Below are 21,067 nucleotides of genomic sequence, written 5' to 3' on the forward strand. Positions count from 1 at the left end.
ATGAACTCTGGTCTCACACTTTATGGTGGTAAATAATTCTAGTGTTATGTGCCCAAATTTTTATGGAATTTCTATTTATGTATACCGATGAATTTCACACTTTCCACGCTAATGCTAAATTTTTCATAATTCTGATGTAACATTCGCAGTTCGGTACGTAATCTGGTGAAATAAATGTGACATCCTTTCGTGAACAAATTTCTGAGTCACTGTATATTCTAAGTCGAGGCGATTTCGAATCCCTGACCATTCCTCGCAGACGTTTCCCATCGCCTAGTGACCAACCACCACACGAGCCCCGTGGATGATTGATCAGACCCGTGGTGGTGGTCGACTGACCCGTTCGATGACGTTCCTCGAGTATGCACACACGAAAGGTGGCAAGTTACGGTTTTATTACCGTCACCTGGTGTCCAATTACTTTATTAAACTGCCGCGGCGCTGGTCTTGAAACTCGAGACAGGAGAACCTTGGACAAAATGGGGTCTCTCTCTCTCCTCGAGGGCCCAGCACGTGAAGCCAGCCAATCGAGGTGATGGAGTGTTGCACTTTATACAGAAGGGGGGTCGGTTTGAAGGGGTGGTTTGCAGTTGCATTCGAGCGGCAGACCCCCCGAGAAAGAGAGATCGTTTGCAGCCGCGGAATTACACGGTTCGCTGGGGGCTGATCGACGAACGAAAGAGGGAGAAGTCAAAAATTAATTTCGCTCGGGGAACAGCGTGGTTAATTGAAGGACAATGGATACGTAAAGGAAGGGGGACACGATTATGACACGTTCTACGAAACTTTATCGTCCGTATTTGAACGCCAGGTAATCGAGTATGTTTCCGCCGGGCATACACGGGGGTGTCGCGTTACCCGCGCGTCGATTACCTGTAAGCGTTCCACAGGTGATTCCACGGGAGGTTTGGAACGGAGCTGGGATCAATTCTGTTCGAGCAATAAGGTAAATGTGTGTTGGACATGGTGGTTACAAAGAGGCTGGAGTGTTGAAACATCATTACAAAATTTTTCCGTCAAATTAATATTGCTGTACAATTTAAAACAGGACCAACAGAACCTGTTAACTAAACGCATATGTTTTCAACGATTTATGATTTAAAAAACGAAATAAAGCGTGTCTGGCTATGTACGGCATTTTTCACTGTGGCAGCCGACGTGTTAAATGGTTAATCATATTGAATGATCGTTTGCCAAGTATTTGCTCGTTCGTGAAGCAATATTATTTTGTTTATAAAAAGTCGAATTTTTCTTTAATCCTTTATTCGATACTCTTTGTCTAGATAATGAATTCAGCCGTCTGTGGTTGTGACACAATTGAGACTCTTGCGAGGAAATGGAAAGGAATAAGGGTCGAAAATTAAAAATATTGCCACAACTCGATAGTAGGAACAATACCTCGAAGTACGAAGTACAACGAATCGATAGATCATATTCATCGAAAGGGTGAATGGAGAGTTTTTCGTGCGGGGTGTGGCCTCGAAAGGGCAATTCGGTGTTCAGCGTCCGGGGAATTCCCTCCGGGAGAGGTCTGCGAACGAAACGACTATGAAACTGACCTTTCGTAATATCGATTAATCGCTCGTTACGTAACCATCAGTATACCAACTGATAAGCTGGATATATTATTTTCCAGTTTATCACTCCCCTTGTTTTGGTCGACCAATAAACAGTGATTATCAAGATCGCAATTCGTTGTATTCCTCGATACAAATGCTATTTTCATTGTTGCGGAAATGTTTCGATAATACAGAAATTCGAGGAATCACAAGAATTCCAGACCCGTTCGATATTTCCAACGAAATTCTCGAGTCTAGTTTTCGGACTCGCGAAACGCGCGAAGAAGGACGTGAAGCGGGTCTGGGTGTGTGTGATTTACGAAAAGCAATAATCGGCTTTAAAATTGGCAATGATTACCAGTCGGAAGATTGCCACCAGCGTTGGAAAACGATCATCTCCCCTCCAGATATGCAAATCAGGTTCTATTCGGGTTAAGGGAGGCCCATCCGAAGTGGTTTCGACTCGGTTCCTCGTAGAGATTTACCGCATCGCGTAACACCCCGACACGTAAACCGGTTCCGTGTTCGTAAATTCCACCGAAAATAATTCATTCTCGTTCCTCCAGCTACCCCCGAAAAGATTAAGGGTGTTCGAGTACCCGAATTATTCGAGTATTTGAATTTTGAGAATTCGAATTTCAAGTCAAATAATGATCGGTCGAACGAGCCGAGTCGAGAGTTTGAATTTTTCAACCAACTGGAAATCGACGAACTGTTTGAAAACAAAATGCGAGCGACTCGAAGAACTCAAACGACTCGAATATTCGAGCGTCCGTAGGACTTCGATTTACTTGAAGGTGAATGTTCAGCTTGAAAATTTTTAAATTACTCGAATATTTATCTATTTGCTATCAAATACTAAACTAACTGTAAAAAGTAACACACTTCCACACGATTGGTCGAATCGAATACAGCTCAGCTTGTAAATTGCGTGTACTCGCATGCTCCTAGAAAAAAATATATTATCGCGAGTACCATGCTAGCATCGCGATCCTAGACAGAATATGGCTGCGAAAAATGAAATTGAACGGTATCGATAGCTGAAAGCGGCTTATAAATCGAGGGTATAAGCCCGTTCTGTCCTGTTATACCGTGTTGCGAATGTGTTTGCTCGGTTCTGAATAAAAGATAAAGCGGGTCCTTCTCACACGTGCGAGTCACGTGACCCTCGATGACCATGTTTGAACTGTGTTTAAGCTTCTGACGTTACGAACGATCCGAACGAGGCGTTCTTCGTGAATTATTTGCGATATGAGTGATAGAGTAAAATATATAATATAAAGATAAATATAACACACACGTGTATTTTTCTTGAAATTGTATCCCCCCGTTTTCTATAAAATATTAAAATTTTCATACACAAATGAGAGTATATGAGGGAATTTTAATTTAATTTAATTTAATTTTTTAATTTAATTTGATAAGAAAGTACAAAAAGAGAAAATCAAATACTGATTACAATTTTGCATGAATAACATCTGAATTGAACATGTTAATATTTCATTGAAGCATTATTCCGGATCTGTAATTAAATTTTCACTAGAAAATTCCTCAATAAACAAGATTATTCTACCAACAGATTGTCGTTATAAATATACTTTAATTAAATACAATCGAAGAATAAAAAAAATATTCTTCCGGGTCTTAATAAATTCGTCCCTGAAGAGATTAACGATATTTTAACGACATTATGTATCGAAATATCAATAACACTTCGACATTGTCGATCTTTACCGATAGTTACAACTCTAGCTTCTGGTACCGTGTAAATTATGCGAAGGATCAAGCCTTTATCCAGCGACTATTCCGGTGCACGAACTACCATGACTCACCCTGAAGATAATAAGCCGGCTTTAACCTAACCAGTCCCGGCACCTGTGTAACACCCTGCCGCGTGGTGTTGTGCAGCTGTAACGCTGCCAAGAGATCTATACCGCCTCCAGGATCGCTCCCCGTCCTGGATCTCGTGCCCAGAATACCGGTGGTGGTCTCCTCCGTGTTGCCGACAGTGGCCACCGCCGTCTCTTCCTCTTTCTTGTTTGTCGTGCCGGACACTGGAAACCGAAAACGAAAAACCGCTAGTTAAAACGCTCGCCCACGGCCCACGTGTAGGTACACAGAGCTGACGCCAATTTAGGAGATCATCCAAATTTCATGCAAAAACTATTCCACGTGTTTGCTGGCACGAAAGCTTGACAATCCAGACATTTTTTGGTCAAATATTGCGGTTGATTTTCAAACGTATGGATGTCGTTTAAACAAATTTCGTGCTGCGGATCGCCAAGAAATCGGCAAAATGTGATAAAGTAGGCATCCACTGTAACGTTTATTATTCCCATTCGCATAAATAAATTCGAAGAAGTTCGATCATTGATGATATTCGATTACCGTTCTTCTCAGCCTCTACACGTGACAGTACCAATCACGTCCATTTCCCTTTCCATCCCCCCTGAAACGAGGCAGGTCGAGTAACAGTGTCTACTCGAACAGCAATAAAGTTCAATGGCGTATTTCCACTCTCTTCGCCTCTCTCTCTCTATATATATATGTATATATCTCCCCCGTTTCCCAAGAGAAAATGCTAAGAGCAGTTCAAGGAGCATCCATCATCGACGCGCCTATCGAAGTGAATAGCAAAAGGGGGGTGCCAGGAGAGGCCAGGGGGACGGAAGAAGCGGTGATAAGGAAAGGAAGGGACGACAAGGTAGTCCTCTCGAAACCGGTTGGTGGGTGTGTATCGATCGACTCTTCACAGTCGACGGTCGTTATCGGCGCTTTCCGCGCTTTTCCTCGTTTCCGTGAAGCCTTCAACCCCTTCCTCGAACCGTGGCCCCGCCACACACACACACATATCCCCGTAAACACCACACTGCCTTATCGGATCGGTCTCTCCCGTATATAAAAATTCAATTTCGCGTCTGTCGCGGCAGTGATCGCGTAACGATGATTGAAACCATCCCCACCTGCCCACCTGCCATCCTTTTATCACGTGGAAAAAAGCTTTTCCTTTTCCAACCCCTGATCCCCACCGCTGAATATCCTGTCTGGGGATCAACGGGCTATCGCGAACGGACACAGCAGAGTTTGACCGTGCTAATAAATATGTTCGATACTTCCCTTTCTGTGCGATAGAAACCGTGGAGAAAAATATACCGCGTGGTTTGCGCGGCAGTCCTTTTGGGGGAGGAGGAATCAATTGTTCGAAGGTATCGTTTATGGAGATAGAATCAATTTCGTGTAGAGGTTGCTAGTAAATGATCAGAAGACGATTGTTTTGTAAATTGTGTTCCGTGGAAAATTCGTCCTTTTTTTCTATCGACGGGTGATGAATCGAAGGTCGATGACCGAAAACTACACTACCGTAACCGGTGTATTCGTTTCGTAATAGTTTGGTTTTTGTAGATTCAATGTCGAAAAACAATGTTCACGAAGATTAATTTTTAAATAAAGATTTAAGGGTCTGAGCGTTAAAGGGCTAATCTGCTTTAATTCTCAATTGAAACCTACGCTGTTCTCCTCGTATCTATAGGACCCGAAATGAAGATTATAGCTGAGTGGCATAACCATGAAACGACCCTAAAATTTTCCATCCCTATGTATTGTGGTTAAAATAAAAGCGAGCCAATTTTTTCTAGGGAATATAATCTATCCTTTTTTTTTTGAGAAACATTATTTCTCAACATTATTTCAGATATGGCATACTTGGTTCCTTAAGACTGTTAAAGTTTGAAATGAATTTTACTCGAAAGGATACCACCGTGACGAATAAATAACAAAAACAGCAGGGTTAAAACGATCCTTACTTCGAAGACTGGTTCTTTCCAATTTCCAATCTTATTAATTACAGAGTGAAATGCTCGGCCACTTAAATCCCGAGGAGTTCTCGACCGTTTCTGATCTAATAATCCCGGGATTACGGAGGGTCTTAATTGTCAATTAACCGCGGCTCGGATCGTTCTTATTTCTCCTGGCCATGGTTGACACTGTGGGGGCCCCGGCAAAACGTAAACAACCGTGTCTCTAAAACGGTCCCATCTCTCTTTTCTGATTGCGCAACGAGTCGTTCGGGAAAAGAGAAACCGCGGAAAGTCCATTTCTCTCGTTCCGCGAGACGGTGTAACAATCGCGGATTCTGCACGCGCGGGCTTTTGTGGACATTAATCGAGCCAAATCGGCTTGGTAGATTAATGGCGGTGCGCGGTTGCATTCACCGCTAAAAGCGGTTCGTTGTGCCAAGCGCGCATACCTGCTGCACCACCTTTGATTCATTGGCGTGGAGCTTTTATTAGACTCGGGACATTATGATATCATTACTATAACCGATACCTGACTATTTTCACACGTGGAATAAACATATTCCAATCTGAAAACCGTTTCGAGACACTAAATAAGCGTTCCTGTAATATTGAATTTTTCTTACCATTGATCTTACCTCAATTGGTATGCGAAACGTGGAGAATACAGTATATCCTCGATGAGTGTTCGAGGACTCCCCCTGAACATTAAATATTTCATGAACCAATGACCATATGCGGCTGAAATAAATGTCATTGGTTTCAGAATTTCAAGCTCTATCACGGCGCTAAACCTAATTAAATAATCAACTTGAGCCTTCGAACACTTCTCGAAGATTTCCAGCATTGGTTTTGTCGAACTATAAAGGATCGACTGACAGTCCAGCTCAAATTTTCATTATTATCGTCTGAATAATCTAAACAACAGTATCTACAAAGTATGAATTATCCTCCCGATTGTTTAATCTTTCCACAAGGAATTTCGTTTCCATGAAGATGGTGCATCGACGAAACTTTTCTCCTACGTTGACTCTCAAATGTGGCACATCTCTGATCGATTCGGCGGAAGGGTTAACGAACCGACGCAGCAATTTCCAAAAGGCGCCGCCTATGCTCGTTCTTAAGAGCACACGGACGCGTCCGAAAACGTTCGAGAGTGTGTGTGTGTTTCTTTCGTCGTCTGTGTGCGAGCGTCCCGACGTCGGACGAAACAGCATGGAATGGAACGGTGGCAGACTGCCGGGCGTCGCGACGCCCGCTATCGAACCGTACGTGGCATTATCGTTTAGTTCGAGACCAGGCGAGAAGGAGAGAGACAGAGAGAGAGAGAGAGAGAGAGAGAGAGAGAGAGAAAGAGAGAGGGTGGAGCAGGGATGGGCGAGTTTGCGAAGGAATAGCTGGATATCCAAGTAGGACGACAGTAATTTATCAGATAAAATCAGGGAAAAAATTCCTTCTGTCGACGCTTTGTTGGTCTACGAGAGTCACGAACAGTACAATTCGTTGGAGTGATATAGTTTAACGGAAGTGGATCGAAATGGTTTAATAATTAATAAGATTGGGAGTGGATAGAAATAGTTAATTATAATAAACATATTATATGATATCTCCAGTGATTCCTCGATAAATGCGACACGAACAACGACGTTATTCCAACTTCGGGGGGTCCCTCTCTGGGACCAATTAAGACAGAGTAACCAGAAGCTAAGCAGAAGCTCGGTTTCGTGCCAAAAAAAAACCAAATTTATGAGCAGCTGAAAACCTTTCCACTCCGAAGCGGACCCGACTTCGTCACACTCATGGAGACATTACTGTACATACTAAACTGATCAGGAATTGTTTTCTGATCAGGAATTGAGTTCTGACAAGGAATTGTTTTCTGATCAGGAATTGTATTCTGATCAAGAATTGGGTTCCGATCAGGAACCTGGCCCGTGACGGTACTTTTGGCCAGTAGTGTACAATACCTGGTGTTTCCAATGTTCTCTTCCAAACGAAATACAGATCGAACCACCCAGAGTACAGTAAATTCCAATCAAAAGTCCATATCGTCCAATTTACGCGACGCGAATGGAATTTCAACCCTTAAATATCAAGTAGCTAAAATACTTTCCACGTCGTTTCTAGCACTGTAGTACGTGACTCTCGACGATCGATTCGCCTCCGTTCACGAAAATCCAATCACCACGGCTAATGACGATAATCACCAAGGTCTGTCGCGTGATGTCTGCACGACGCGGAGTCGGGTGGAATCGTCGGTTCTTCCAGGAAAACCATTGGGCACCTTCGAAAGGGGAGGATTGTTATGCTTGCGCACGATTTTCACGTGTGTAATAATATCCGAACGAAAATTCGTCGTGGCCGCAACGGGGGCTGCCGACCCCCATACGAACGCCGCCGGGACTCTCGTGGAACGCGTTCCGGCATCGATCGAGGGTGTTGTGCGACCACGAGGACGGGGTTTCTCCTAGGTGGACACAGACCACACCAACGAGGCTGACCGTCGCGTGCTATCGATTCCCTGCAAGTCCCTGGCATTCGTCGAACCACGGCCGTTTTTCTTTCGTCCGACGATGCTGGTGAATGAAAAACTGTTCGCGTGCCCGATTTCGACCGTCACCCCCAACCTCCACAGTTTCGAATTGTTTCAATCGAAGAAGAATTTGAATCGGAGAAGGGTTAACCCTTTACAATATATTCCTTGGTACAATATAGTTTAAGGATCTAAAGCGTTTAAACGGACATTTCATATGTTACGATGTAATAGTTAAAGTTCATTCATTAATTTAGTTTGTATTTTAATAATTAGAACTTGCATATTGCAACGATATACATGCAAATACTGGTGTAAGTAAAAAATTTTTTTAAAATGGGGTTCCCCTCGTGTTTTACATCAATTTATATTTTAATATTATGAATGAATTTTCGAAAAAAAAATACATGACTTGCACCATTTCCATAATCACCGATATAGAGCCAGGAAAGTGCGAAGGGTTAACGAACGAAAATTAGTGAGCAAAAGGAGAATTACTACGGAAGTTGTGAGAACTACTGGTAAAGTTGAGTAATTAGGGTCGAATCGGTCTCTGAACTCCGTTTCCAACGATTTCTAACATTGTATTATGAATAGAGTAACCTGTCGTTGGGTTCGATGGAATCATTAACTGTCTGACAAATGAAATTTTGTTTGACTTTCCCCATGTATGTTCGATGAGGTTCCCAGTAATAATTCAGGGTATAGTTATGCATTATTCGGCTGGACACGTAACTTCGTGGAAACGGACAGTCCGAACCGACACAACTGGTACGATCCTAGGTGCCTAGGATATTGATTTGCTTGTTCAAGCACGCAATTTTACCGCTGGTGTCCGGTTTATCGGACAGGACACAGTTACGCGACGAATATCGTTACGGTATTACATATGAATGAACTTCTGATAATAACATAATTTCCAATTACAACCATTCTCGATCTTAAACTGATGCAATCTTAACTGTGTATTTATAATCATTGTCGATTTTAAATAGAGCGCGTGTTATATTCAATTACTTCGTTATTTTTAGATGTTTCGACGACACATTTAACACATTATTTACCGATTGCTGTTTAATGGGTTTAGTACACCCAAGGATCAATAGCCGAGGAACTATTATTAAGTAGCAAATTACATTCATAAAAAGTAGCAAAACCTCGAACAGAATAATGCAACAATTTCTCCTGTAACTCCGACCTAAAGGGTACTATAACTTATACACTTCTTTCTCTGTTTCTGTTTTTCGTTCCATTATTTGTTATTTGCTCGATAATTAAGCATTTGTTTCTACATAAACATAACTGTTTGTACATAATTTAAAAGCCTATCAATAGGCTACCGGTCAAAATGTCAAGTACTCACTTTCGGGTGTTCTGTCCCTGTAACCGAAGCTGACCGGTGGCAACAGCAACCAGCAAAGCGTGATCACGATCATCGCCGCACACAGAAACGACATAACCAAAAAAAAAAAGAGGAATGTATCTTGGACACGACGAAGCGATAGACGAAATGTCGAAATACACTATCGACACCGCCTCACCCAGCAGATCGACTGACACCGGGGTTCCCCTGTCACGATTCACACGCGCGGCCAACAACCACTGAAACCGATCGGATTTCGACGCGCGCGGCGACACGGCACAAGTGGCGTGACCGATCGCGCCGAATTTCGCGTGATCATTGAAATTTCTCACTAGTGAGGACACGTGATAGGCTGCGATTGACGACAGTCGGTGCACACCGGACACCGCACCGAGTGCCGTTGGAATTTCTAACGAGAAATTCCGCCGTGCAGACAGAAAAAAAATTGAAAGAAACAGAGCAACAGCTTCATCGAACGAGGCGCAGGCGTTCTCGATCATCGATCCCTGGAAAGGGTCAAGGTTGTTCTAGTCACCCTCGATTAGTGAACCATGTATTACTGAATCATCGATTAGTGAAACATCGATTACTGAACCATCGATTTTCCCGATTTTCACAGGGTAAGAATTAAATAATATTACGATAAATCGCTTTCGTCGGTACTTATCATAATAATTTGAACGGGCACGAACCAAAATTCGACGACGAATCGATCTTCACCCCGAGGAAAATCGTGTTTTTTCGGCGATCGATCGAGAACACGGCGCGCAGCGTACAAAGGCCTCGTGATTGAGGAAAGGATTGCCCTTAAGACGGCCCCGTGTGGCCTTTTTCAGGCTGCCAAAGGCGATTAAAGGGAGGTGGTGGGGGGTGTTTGGTTCCGTACGGATGCGACCTTGTCGCAGCCAGCCTAACCCCACGGCTGTGAACGTTTCGCAGTGATAAACATTCACGGAAATCGTCCGATCAACCAATCTGGTTCCATCGAGGGGGACCATTTCCTTTCTTAACGCGAAACAAAAGGGACCGACGTGGTGACACAAGAATTGTTGTCACAGAGTTTCGAAGATAAAGAAATGCCAGGCCCGTAGACGATAAGAATCTTGATCAAAGATCACGGTGAGGATAGCTTCACGGACGGGCCCAAGATAAAGGGAACAGGACAGGGGGGTTAGGTGGGGATAGGGCCCGTTTCCACGGGTCTGACAACCGACACGACGCGTTAACTGGACCCGTCAATATTTGCCGATAGCAAGTTACACCGTACGAGATTAGGTTGTTCTCTCCTCGTGGCCGGTTGCGTACACTTCTCTAGTCAGGTGCCTGGGACACGAAGGCCCCAACACAGATATTTAAATCCACCCTGGGCTATTCTTAATGAGGTATCGCTTGATCGGCTGTTCGCGAGGGAATTCGGTATCGTTCCTTTACCCCATGGGTTAATTCCACGGAATTTCGGGGACTCTTTTTCTGCTTGGCCTATTGCTCGATATTTCCTTCCACGTATAAAACCACCGTGTTTCCATTTTTATCTCCGTTTATATCATCGACTCCCAAAGTGGGCCCCATCGTCCACCGGACGTTGAAGAGATCTGAGGGGATACTATAGTAATTTCATTTTCTTTACTTCCAATTTAACTATTTACGATTCAAAGATTACACCCATAACTACAGTTAGATATTTTGACAATAGAGACTGTTTACCCAAAGGGGGCGGAGAACCAACAAATTTGGGAAACTACGATTTATATTGTCCACTGATTCTCCATCGATCGATTAATGTTCGTTTCGACTCTATGGACGGGAATGAACCGATAAGTACGTACGAAAGTGTGTCAAGAACGGTTGTCTAGTTACAGGAAGGAACGAAATAGGATTAGGTACCCTCTAGCAAAAATACCATGGAGCAGTCCAGTCGAATTCTTTTATCGCGCAATCCACTCTGGTCGTCGCGTGCCACGATTACGTTACGGGTGGGGACGCGAAGAAACTGCTCGTGAAACATTTTTATGGTGTTCCTGTTATTTTTTACCTGTACGATCGATTCCAGGGCCTGTGCACGATTCCTGTCAACGATCGGTGAATTTACTCGTGGAACCTTAAGCCAAAGATTAAATTTTAAAAATCTATTCGAGAAACCAGGCAATCCGTGTACGAGGTGTGTCTATTGTAAATTTTTCGAATATCGATTTGAAATTTTCCAATAGTGGTTTCAAAGAGTTAAACTTCAAGGAAATGCATTAAAAAGAAATCGATTTTTTCGTAAGTTTCACAGTGGTGTTCCCCCTTAAGGATTAATAAACACACCTCGTATATCGGCTCAGGGTCGACGTTAGAAGCGCAGAAACTAGAAAATGTCCCCCATCCCGAGAAACCCCCCCTGAGGAACAATGCGCCCGTGCAGTCCACGTTTCTCCCGTAGAATATAGATCAAAGGTTGCAACGGGATTACAAACTGTCTTGTTGTACCATTAATAGTAACAGAGAGGAACCTAGAAGGGGCGGCGTTTCTTCAGCCGGAACGCCCGAGCACGCGCTGGGAACCTTCATTTTGGGAAAGACGTCCGAAAGTCTGAGGTACGTGTCTCGTAAAAGCGGCCGTTGTCGTTCGACGCGTGGACGGACTTCTCCGCGAACACGGCCACAAAAATAGTCGGTCGGCTCGTAAAGTCTTTTGTTGCCCCGTGAAACGCATTCTCACCGTCGTCGTCTCCCGCGACGCGTCTGTCACGTCGTTTCTTTTCTGTCTGTCCGTCTGTCGGGCGCGCGCGTCCGTTCACCACTGTTCGCCGCGCCTCGCCCCTGGGCTGGGTGGCATTGGCGCCACACGCGGGTAGCGAAAATCGACTTTGACCTTTTTGCCTATCAACGACGAAAATTCTCATCTATTCTCCTCGGGTTCCATCCCCGTACAAGCGAAAAACGTTCCACGAAATCGGTCGTGAATCGCGAACGATGACCGATATTCATATTTTATGATATCCGTAAAAGTACCATTTTTTTTAACCCCTTGCCCTACGATTTTCTTGATGTCTGCAGTCTCCAGAATTTCTTTATCGTCAATAGTTCCCCGGAAACAAAAGGAATTCTTGGTGTTTCATTTTTACTCAAAGGAAATGAATAATATTTATGTTTGTTGAATCCATTTTTATATCGTCACCACGAGTCCGACTTGGTGTTATAAGGCAAAAGTTAAGTTTGTGGGAAACTGCACAGAAGAAGAAGCTTCTAGCTATAAATGTTGCATTGTAAAATATTATGGTTTGATACTTCTGAGTCTCGATAAAACAGGATTTATGACATTGAAGATAAGACCTTGTATTATAACTGAATTGTCAAAGTTTCCGTCGACTGGTTACGGTCCATCCCCACCCTGATAGTGACCTCGTATTTTCTTTTTTCTACCGATGTCGACCGAGAGCTAATTGAATCCGTCCATATCCACGGATGACGGGAAAGGATTATAGCATTGAAATCTGTCGTGGAGAATATCTCCGACGTCCCGGCGCCGGGAGCAATCACACCTCTTCATTGCGTATGAAACCCCGAGGAATACGCGCAGTAACGCCGTAACGGAAGTGCTCGTAACTTCTAGCAATGGAACGTAGGCCCTCAAGCGCAAGATTGATCGTGGTCACTTGGAAAATTTGCTATTATCTCGTTAAGAGATAGAACTGACGAAACATGACAAATTTACGGGATGTTCTGGTTTGAGTTTTGTTTTAAAATAGATAGACAGCTCTATTTAGAAAGCTCGATTGTTCAACAGTCGATCGATGAGAATCTATTTTGAATGTATTCTCACGTTTGAACCTTAATCTCTACGAGGAACTATTAATAAGTAGAGGGATAACCTTCGTTATTAGAAACGCACGAACACGTTAACCTCGTTGAACTTTATACTTTTTCGTGAGGTGGAACACGCCTGGAGTATATTAAGCTTTCGGTAATGTCAGCCTGTGGACATATTCTGGACGTTTATTAGAGGTTCTTGTGACCCTTCGAATTCTTGTCAGAAACTTTCATCGCCTGGTCTATTAAAATATTCACGGTAAGTAAGGTCGAATGATCGGTACTTCTGGTGTTTAATATAATTTTAGGACCGCCCAAATGATTCACGTCTTTTATTCTCATGAGATCGATAAATATTAAGTATAAAACGAGGTATCTCGTGAATACCACAACCTATATAAAAAAGAAATTTTCAACGTACAAGGTGTTTCGTGAATCAATTCGTCCCTTCTATCGATTGTAGAACGAAAATGTCGAATTATTAGGTAAATATCGATGATAGATCGCGATCAGAATGGCGGAAACAAGCGAATAAGAAGAGGGATTATGGAATACAAAACGAAACAGTCGTTGCGTTGTCGGTGACACGCCTCGAATTTATGGTATCGCTTGCTCGTGACAGAGCGAATTCTGCAACCGGAGCGAGCCAATTACAACGGCACGTGCACCTGACGCGAATTACAGATCACCGGTGCACGGGATCGTTACGGATCCGTCTGACTTTGACGGACCGCGACCAGGCCGATACGATGACTACGATCGTTTTACAGAACTCTATGGTTCAGACAATACGGTTTTTCGACCAATTCGGTATTTTTCCAAAAACAGCGTTATTGCCGATAATTACAATTAACATTAATATAATAAGTACTATATAGTTACATATAAGAATATTATATGTTAATTATAATAATTTATTAGTCAACAGATTGTAATGTTTCTTGTAATCGATAGTGCTTTGAAATTAAACGTAAAGACGTAATTACAGACATTCTGTGAATAATTTAAAAAAAACCGTTGAAACGTCAAACGAACCGTAGATACTCTTCTCCTATCTATTCGCTGGAAATTTTTAATTTAACGTTGTAAATGTTACGTTCCCATAAAAGGTACCAGAGGAATAGTCCGTTAAGGCCACGTTATTATTCGTTTCTTCGATAAAGTCGGACGTAATCGTGGAAACGACAGACCACGGCGACGAAGACACGCCGATGGAACACGTTTCAGAAACAGGAGGCCAAATAGGCAGAGGTCTGGATGAAATTACCCGTCGACTCGAGGAAACTTGGAAAATTGCGCTTGAAAAGACGAAAGAGAACGAGGGGAGCAGGAAAACGACCAAAGGGTCGTTCAGATGCCTCGGTGTAAATGAGGAGGAGGGGAAAACTCACGGGCGAGGCGAAATGAAAGAGAAACTTGGTCCGTGTCATCGATCCTCAACCCCTTTCCATTAACAATTAATTGTAACTAAAATGTACGATCTGAAAATTCAATAATTAAATATTGTTGAAATCCGTGATGAGCAAATTCATTATCTAGATAAAGAGTTTCGAATAACGAATTAAAAATAAAAAAAAGTATTTCGTCATTTTTAATCGTTTAAACATGGAAATTCCAATTTTTATGATAAAACATATTTCTTCAGGAATGAGTCGACAATTGTCTGCAGCTTTTCACTATGAATTACTCGAATAATATTGTGATCAATTCCGATTGAAATTAACTATGCTATATTAGTGATAAATAATTACAAATGAAACGTGAAGTTTTCTGCACAAATAGAGTGCTTTTGGAGTGGTAGGTGACTAGAATGGATGGGTTAGCTGATTTCCAATTTAAGAGCAACACTTAAACGCGAAACGTAATCCCGAGGAGATTTTAAAGGAATCCCACGCTTCAATTTCCAAGCAGGCTTTTAGCTCGCTTCCGGATTGACTCCTTCCCCCTATCCCTTCTTCCTCCCCCGGAAGTGCTCTCCTTTTACAGTACAGAACGAGCTCCAAATGGCCGTACTCGAGGGAGTACTGCTTTAAAGCACACGGAGACTTTTGATATACGAGTACGCTCTCTCTCTGGCGAAAAGTATCGCAATAGTGTACACTCACTCGGCCGGGGAAAAAGTAATTCGTCATTGTCCCAAGTGTTGTGCACGTACCAAAATACCGATCAACGTTCGCACAATCACAGAATATACACCACCAGCCTAAAGTATGGGGACCAGAGTTCATGATTGATGGAATAGTAACTCATTATTCTTTTACGATATAAGGGAAGGTTGTCGAATTTGGATCGTCACCTATGTTGCACCATTACCGTAACTTGTCAGGTGTAACCTATTTGTGCCGTAGGGTAGATGATTCATGTAGCTTACATACTAAATTAATTAAGCCAATCACCACTACCAGCAGTGGTCCAATCCGAAATTGGCAATCTTCCCCTAATAAAAGTTACGGTATCAGTTCATATACAAATCATTTCCAATCAGTTATAGTAGATTACTTTTATCAAATCTTTGTAGAATAATATTTCTCGGTTCCTTTAACGTTAGAATTGCCAGCATTCAATGTATACTAAATTAAATTGTAAAATTGTAATAATATCCATAATATACAGTACAATTTAGTTTAATATAGTATAACGTAATATCTACAAGGAACCGTAATTTTGACGGGTTGGGTAGTTCTGGTGTTAATTATCAGACTTTGTCCCACATTTTAGTGCGGTAATGTACGTCTGATCGCGTTAACGAATAAAAACGAACCACGTTCAATATCAGAGAAATACCTGATAATGGTACTTCAATAGTACCAAAACATTTTACTAATATTTTGTATTAAAAGAAATACAACACAAACATTGATTTCACCGTGATAAATCAGGAAGAAGTGGATCGATAAGGATTCGCCCGAGGAAGGCAGGAACGAATAGTGGAGGGGAAGAAAAATGGCGTCGGGACAAGGAAGAGCCAGAAGGAGTCATTTACCGGCATGTTCCGTTGTTTCGTGTTAAATATCCCGGGTTATTTTTAGGCTCGTTCATTAATCAAAACCGTTCCTCGGCCAGCCGGCCGCGCTACGGTAGAATTTTATCTAAAACTGTGTGCCTTAACATCAGAAAGCCTCTCTCCGTGTTCTCTCGTGTTTCGTGCAAGGCCACCGGATAAAATCGGCGCGCAACTGTCGGATTTACATCCCCCACTCCCTTATAGACCCGTCGATATGTGGTTACGTGGCCTGTTAATATTTAAGACACGTTCAAAAATTAACGGATAAATATCGATTCGGCTGGCCGACTATTCGAGTAAAGACATTTTAATCGGGAATTCCTAACCATTGTTCGATAGATTTTACCCCGTTTGCGCGTTTTGATCATCAACAGGGTGTTCAAAAAAAAAGGTCTAAGTCCCTAAGATTTTAGGGATTAGTGCTCACTGAGTGATGGTTTGAGCAGCTTAATAATAACAAAAAAGTCTTTAGACCCCATTCCTTGCACATCCTATATTTCACCAGCAATGCATCAGTTCATCTATGGTTCGATGAACCAAACCGATTTGTCTCTATCAAATCTCCAAAGTCGAAGGAATAAATTTGTCGAAGACAATTCAATGCAGTAGATCACAGTAAAAATATTACCGAAAGTACCAGAGACCATGACACAATCGTTCCCTCTCCGCAGACATCGTTAAAAAGATTCGACAAAAGAACGACGAAACGAGAGTTTAGCCAAAAGTGGCGAATAGGGATGTCTAGGTGGGCGAAGGGAGAGGCTCTCTGTGCACTTTCGTAAAATCGTACGGAATCACTTCCGTCGTCACCCTCCCTCGTATTTACCATCGGGAGACGAGGATGGTGAGGGACCCCCAAGTTCGATTGATCCTCCCGCGCGAACAAAGACAGAGAATCTGTCCAAAACGATTCTCTGTTCAGGTTCCAGATGAAACCTGAAAGTTCCCGGGGGGTGGTGGTTCGTGCCAGGGAAACGGTAAAGGGAAGAGACAATTTTCGCGCGATTCATCTCCCCACTCCCCCTCGAATCCACGATTCGCCCTTCGGGGAACCGAAGCTCTCCCATATCCACCCCCATACCATCCACCCAACCCCCATGCTACCACTGGTTACCCGAGTCTTTTTATCCCTCGCAGAGCGACCGTGAAATCCCAAGCGCCCCCTCGTACGTCCTGACCACTCGATAATGAGCAATTCGCTCTCCATTTCCCAGCCTTTTGTGCGTCCCTTTGTTGACGCGTGCCGTGGCCCCTACCCTGCCCCCACCCCCTCGGGGACATGTTCGGGACACACCGTATGTTCGTTAGGTGGGTTTCTCGTCGAGGGAGGTGAATTTCGGGTGGATTACAGGGGAATTCCGGGACCTTGAACGCCTTCTGCGTCTCGTCTGGGTAGAGAAGATCCATCACGATTGAGAATGATAATTAGATTGCGGATTTTATGTATTCATAGGCTATAGGGGTATGTAAAATACAATACAGGACGAAACTTTTATCAGATCCAGTATGTTTTCTGGTTTATTCGGAACCCAATATGATAGTTGAGAGAAGAAAGAAATTCCTACATTTGTTCTTCTCTGCATGAATTGCTTTAGAAAATATCATTTTGTATAAAAATCGGCAGGTAATCGTTGGATGAATGGTTTTTTCACTGGAGACTGGATTGAATAATCGCAACAATTGTGGATCTAATAGTAATGATAGGGTAGTAGGTAATGTAAAAATTTTGGCTAGGCGGTGACGATTGTAGGTTGTGAATCTAGCAAGATATCAGTGCAAAGATAAATCTATAAGTGAAGGTCGAACGATCGAGGAAGATGTGGAAATCAGACAGGGAGCAAGGAACTGGTTAGTAGTTCAAGGGTCCCCAAATGAGTATTTTGGGAATTCTAAAATGGATGTCGCGTGTTTTGTGAATACTACCGTTTCTGGGTAGTTGAACTGTTTAATTTATCAATAATACTGATTTATGTAAAGGGTGAATCGCGATGGCGTCGTCCTCGATGCGCACGTCGACTCTATATCGTGGAGCAACGACAATGATTGACGGTTAATCGAACGAACGTCGAAGAACTAGTATCGAGGACTGAATAAATTAATTTTCTATGTTTCCTGGAAACTTTATAATTTTATATGATGCAATTCGATATACCTGCATGCGAATTTTGTAGCGGATAATTCGATCGTCCGTAACCCCCGGGTCAAGGTCGGGGTAATTGGTCGAAATGGCGGAGTTCGTGTTTGGTGAAGAATTCGAACTACTCGCGGTAATTGGTCGCGGGCATTTTGAACCCCCAGCACGGAGTCGAAATTACCACGTTGACGTAAAATAGCTTGGTAATCGTTGCGAAAACTATTGTAGTATGAGTTCAGCAAAAAGTCAATCAGAGACGGTCGAATGAGTTTACCTTAAACGTATATATCATTAACCAGTCGTGTCTGCTAGAACCTTTTAAGTTATTTTTACGGTATGGAACACACCAGTAATATTCCACGATATCACTTTTTAAGAACAAATTGTATTAACATGTATTCTATAAAAATTTATTAAAGTGGATAAAGAAGCTTTTATCGAGGGGCCAACGGATGATCCACCAATTAATAGGTGTGAATAACCCGTTATAACAGGGACGTAACACCTGTTCCGAATTATTACACCGGCATCACGATGAAAGATGATTCGTGAGGGGAAGAGGCCCAGCAGGCACGTGCCAAGAAAAAAAACGGTACTTTAAAGGTAGGCGTGCGTGAAGCCTGATGCCCCCCAGGTGCCAGGTACACCGAACTGAGCGCCTTCACCTACCGAGGGGCGTTCGAGTCGCAATTTCAAAGCGATTCGAAGTTCTTCAATATCGTGGAAAGACTTTCAACACTTCCAGGATCTATCGAATCTTCAAATACTCAGCCAATCAAAGCTCTCGAGGCTCAAGGACTTATCAAAACTTTCAAGAGTTTCAAGCATTGAATCATATTCGAAGCGATTCCGTAGTCTATCGATAAAGAAACTAAAAATCACTAAGTAACGATTTATTTTAGATAGCAGTTCTTATTGATTCACCCTGTACATTAGCTTTTCTTATTTTTTCTTTAAAAACACTCCAGAATTACCCATGGAAACAAAGGGTTGGTGTGCAAATGGTTAAACGTCATCCTGGAACTATCGTTCGATCAGAAAGGAGTTCATTCATATCGCCGTGATTTCTGTTTGATTCGACACGGTGAGTATCGAGAGGTACCAATGTGTGTGTCTGTGCGTGCGTATCAACGTGTAGGGGTAGAGGGTGCGCCATGTTGTCTGGCCGACCCCGCATTGCGCCAGTGAACTCGGCGAAATCCCGGACGCAACCCAGCCGCTCGTATCATCGGCAGCTACTCTGCTGGTCTCTGTCGCTTCCTCTCTCGCGAGAATTATTGTTTCTGACGCCTCCACCACCGTTCCTTCGGTTCGTTCAGTATCTCCGTTCCATGAGTCTACCCTTCCGTGCCCCACTCCCGTTCAAACATCCCCCGCGGCGGCTTCTCTTCAGCCTACTTCCAATAATGCGGTTTCCGCGGGTGGCGACCGATCGTTATCGGATTTTTTTAGGCCGACCTCGCGCCACGAATTTTCTTCCTCCGTTGAAGCCGAATGAACTTCGATGCAGGACCGACAACTGATGGTCGATATAACGAGGTCAAATTTTGATCCCTAAGAATCCTAACCTTCGAGCATTCTTTCATACGATTTTTTCCGTTCATTTATTTATGAACCTCGCGGTAGTCTAGACAGAGCGTTTTAATATGTCGGAAACAAAAGCATTAAGCTTGTCGCTTTTTTCTTGCCTGAAGAGTACTTGGTCCGCAGGATACGCACCAGCCTACACACTCTGGCAAGACCAACGCGTTTTCTTGGTAATTAGTGCCCTAACGAGGCAGAAATTGCAGTTCCTGTTATATTTTAGCACCGAGAGGGGAGGGGGTAGCGTTGTCATATGGAGAACGTGAAGGGTGCCAGGTGTTCCGACGCAATCTACTTATGTAACACCTGCCTCGCGGGAGGTAGCACTTCTGGAATTCACATAAATTAGATGTTCGTCCGAATATATACCATTTACCAAATAGGTTTTGCCCTATAATGTTTAGAGATTTTTTGAAACTTTGTCTCTATTCACAATCGAAACCATAAGATGGTTTTTAACTACAGGTAGTTAATCACAATCTACCCTTTTCTGTTCATACACTGGCCAAGTGTCAGTATGTGGAGCTCTATATTTATAGAGAAAATACTGAAAAAGTATATATATACCATTTACCAATGAACAAAGTTCAATATTCCCCAATATCGAATTGGTACTCTATAATTATCAACATGTTCGAAATTGGCCACGATTAACAGCGATTTAATTATTCTACTGATTTCCATAGTGTCTCCGTGAAGCCAGTGTTGTAAAAAGACTTCGAGCTAAACCCTACAATGGACGATTTAGATGGAGCAGAGACGTCGAGACGCCAAAAATAATTTTCCCTTGAATTTATTCGATGCCAGTCTCTTCGGGGCAAATATCGCGGTTGAAAAGCACCGACTCGAGAGGGGACAGAAACGTCGAAGCGAACAACAAGACGAACGAGAGGCACCCAGAAACGACAAAAGTGTAGGATTCGTGGAGAGCCTGGCGAATGTGGAAGAGCAAATTGAAGTAGGTCATAGCTTCGGATTCTCTTTACTTCGCAGGCTGGAATAATCTCACCTTCCCCCTCCCCCCTCGCCCATCGCTCCACCCGTCACCCTTCCCCGATCGCAAGCTCTGTCTGTAATCCCTTGGGAGCACGAGAGAAACGGGGCTTGAATTCATTATTTCCCGTTTCCACGGCCCCCGTAATTGCATTCGCTTTCATTCGACCGTAATTTTGGCGCGGCCATCTTTTCTGTTTAACTTGTCTCTCAGCGCCATTTCTCACCTGCGAACTTCCTCTATGGAAATTACAACGATAAAGTATTATTCCGAGGGAAACGAAAGTAAAAGCACACACAATGAAACGGAG

At 43.1% G+C, this 21,067-nt stretch overlaps 1 protein-coding gene across 1 annotated transcript in view; it reads right to left on the reverse strand.

Moving 5' to 3' along the window:
• LOC107186223 (protein kinase C-binding protein NELL1-like) overlaps positions 1–21,067 on the reverse strand; it is a 58,601-nt gene that overhangs the window by 15,059 nt on the left and 22,475 nt on the right. The window contains exon 2 of the mRNA XM_015574044.1: positions 3,392–3,613. Coding sequence (XP_015429530.1) covers positions 3,392–3,613 — 222 coding nt within the window. The remainder of the gene's footprint in view (positions 1–3,391; positions 3,614–21,067) is intronic.

Source organism: Dufourea novaeangliae, unplaced genomic scaffold (assembly GCF_001272555.1).
Source record: "Dufourea novaeangliae isolate 0120121106 unplaced genomic scaffold, ASM127255v1 scaffold64, whole genome shotgun sequence".
NCBI lineage: Eukaryota > Metazoa > Arthropoda > Insecta > Hymenoptera > Halictidae > Dufourea > Dufourea novaeangliae.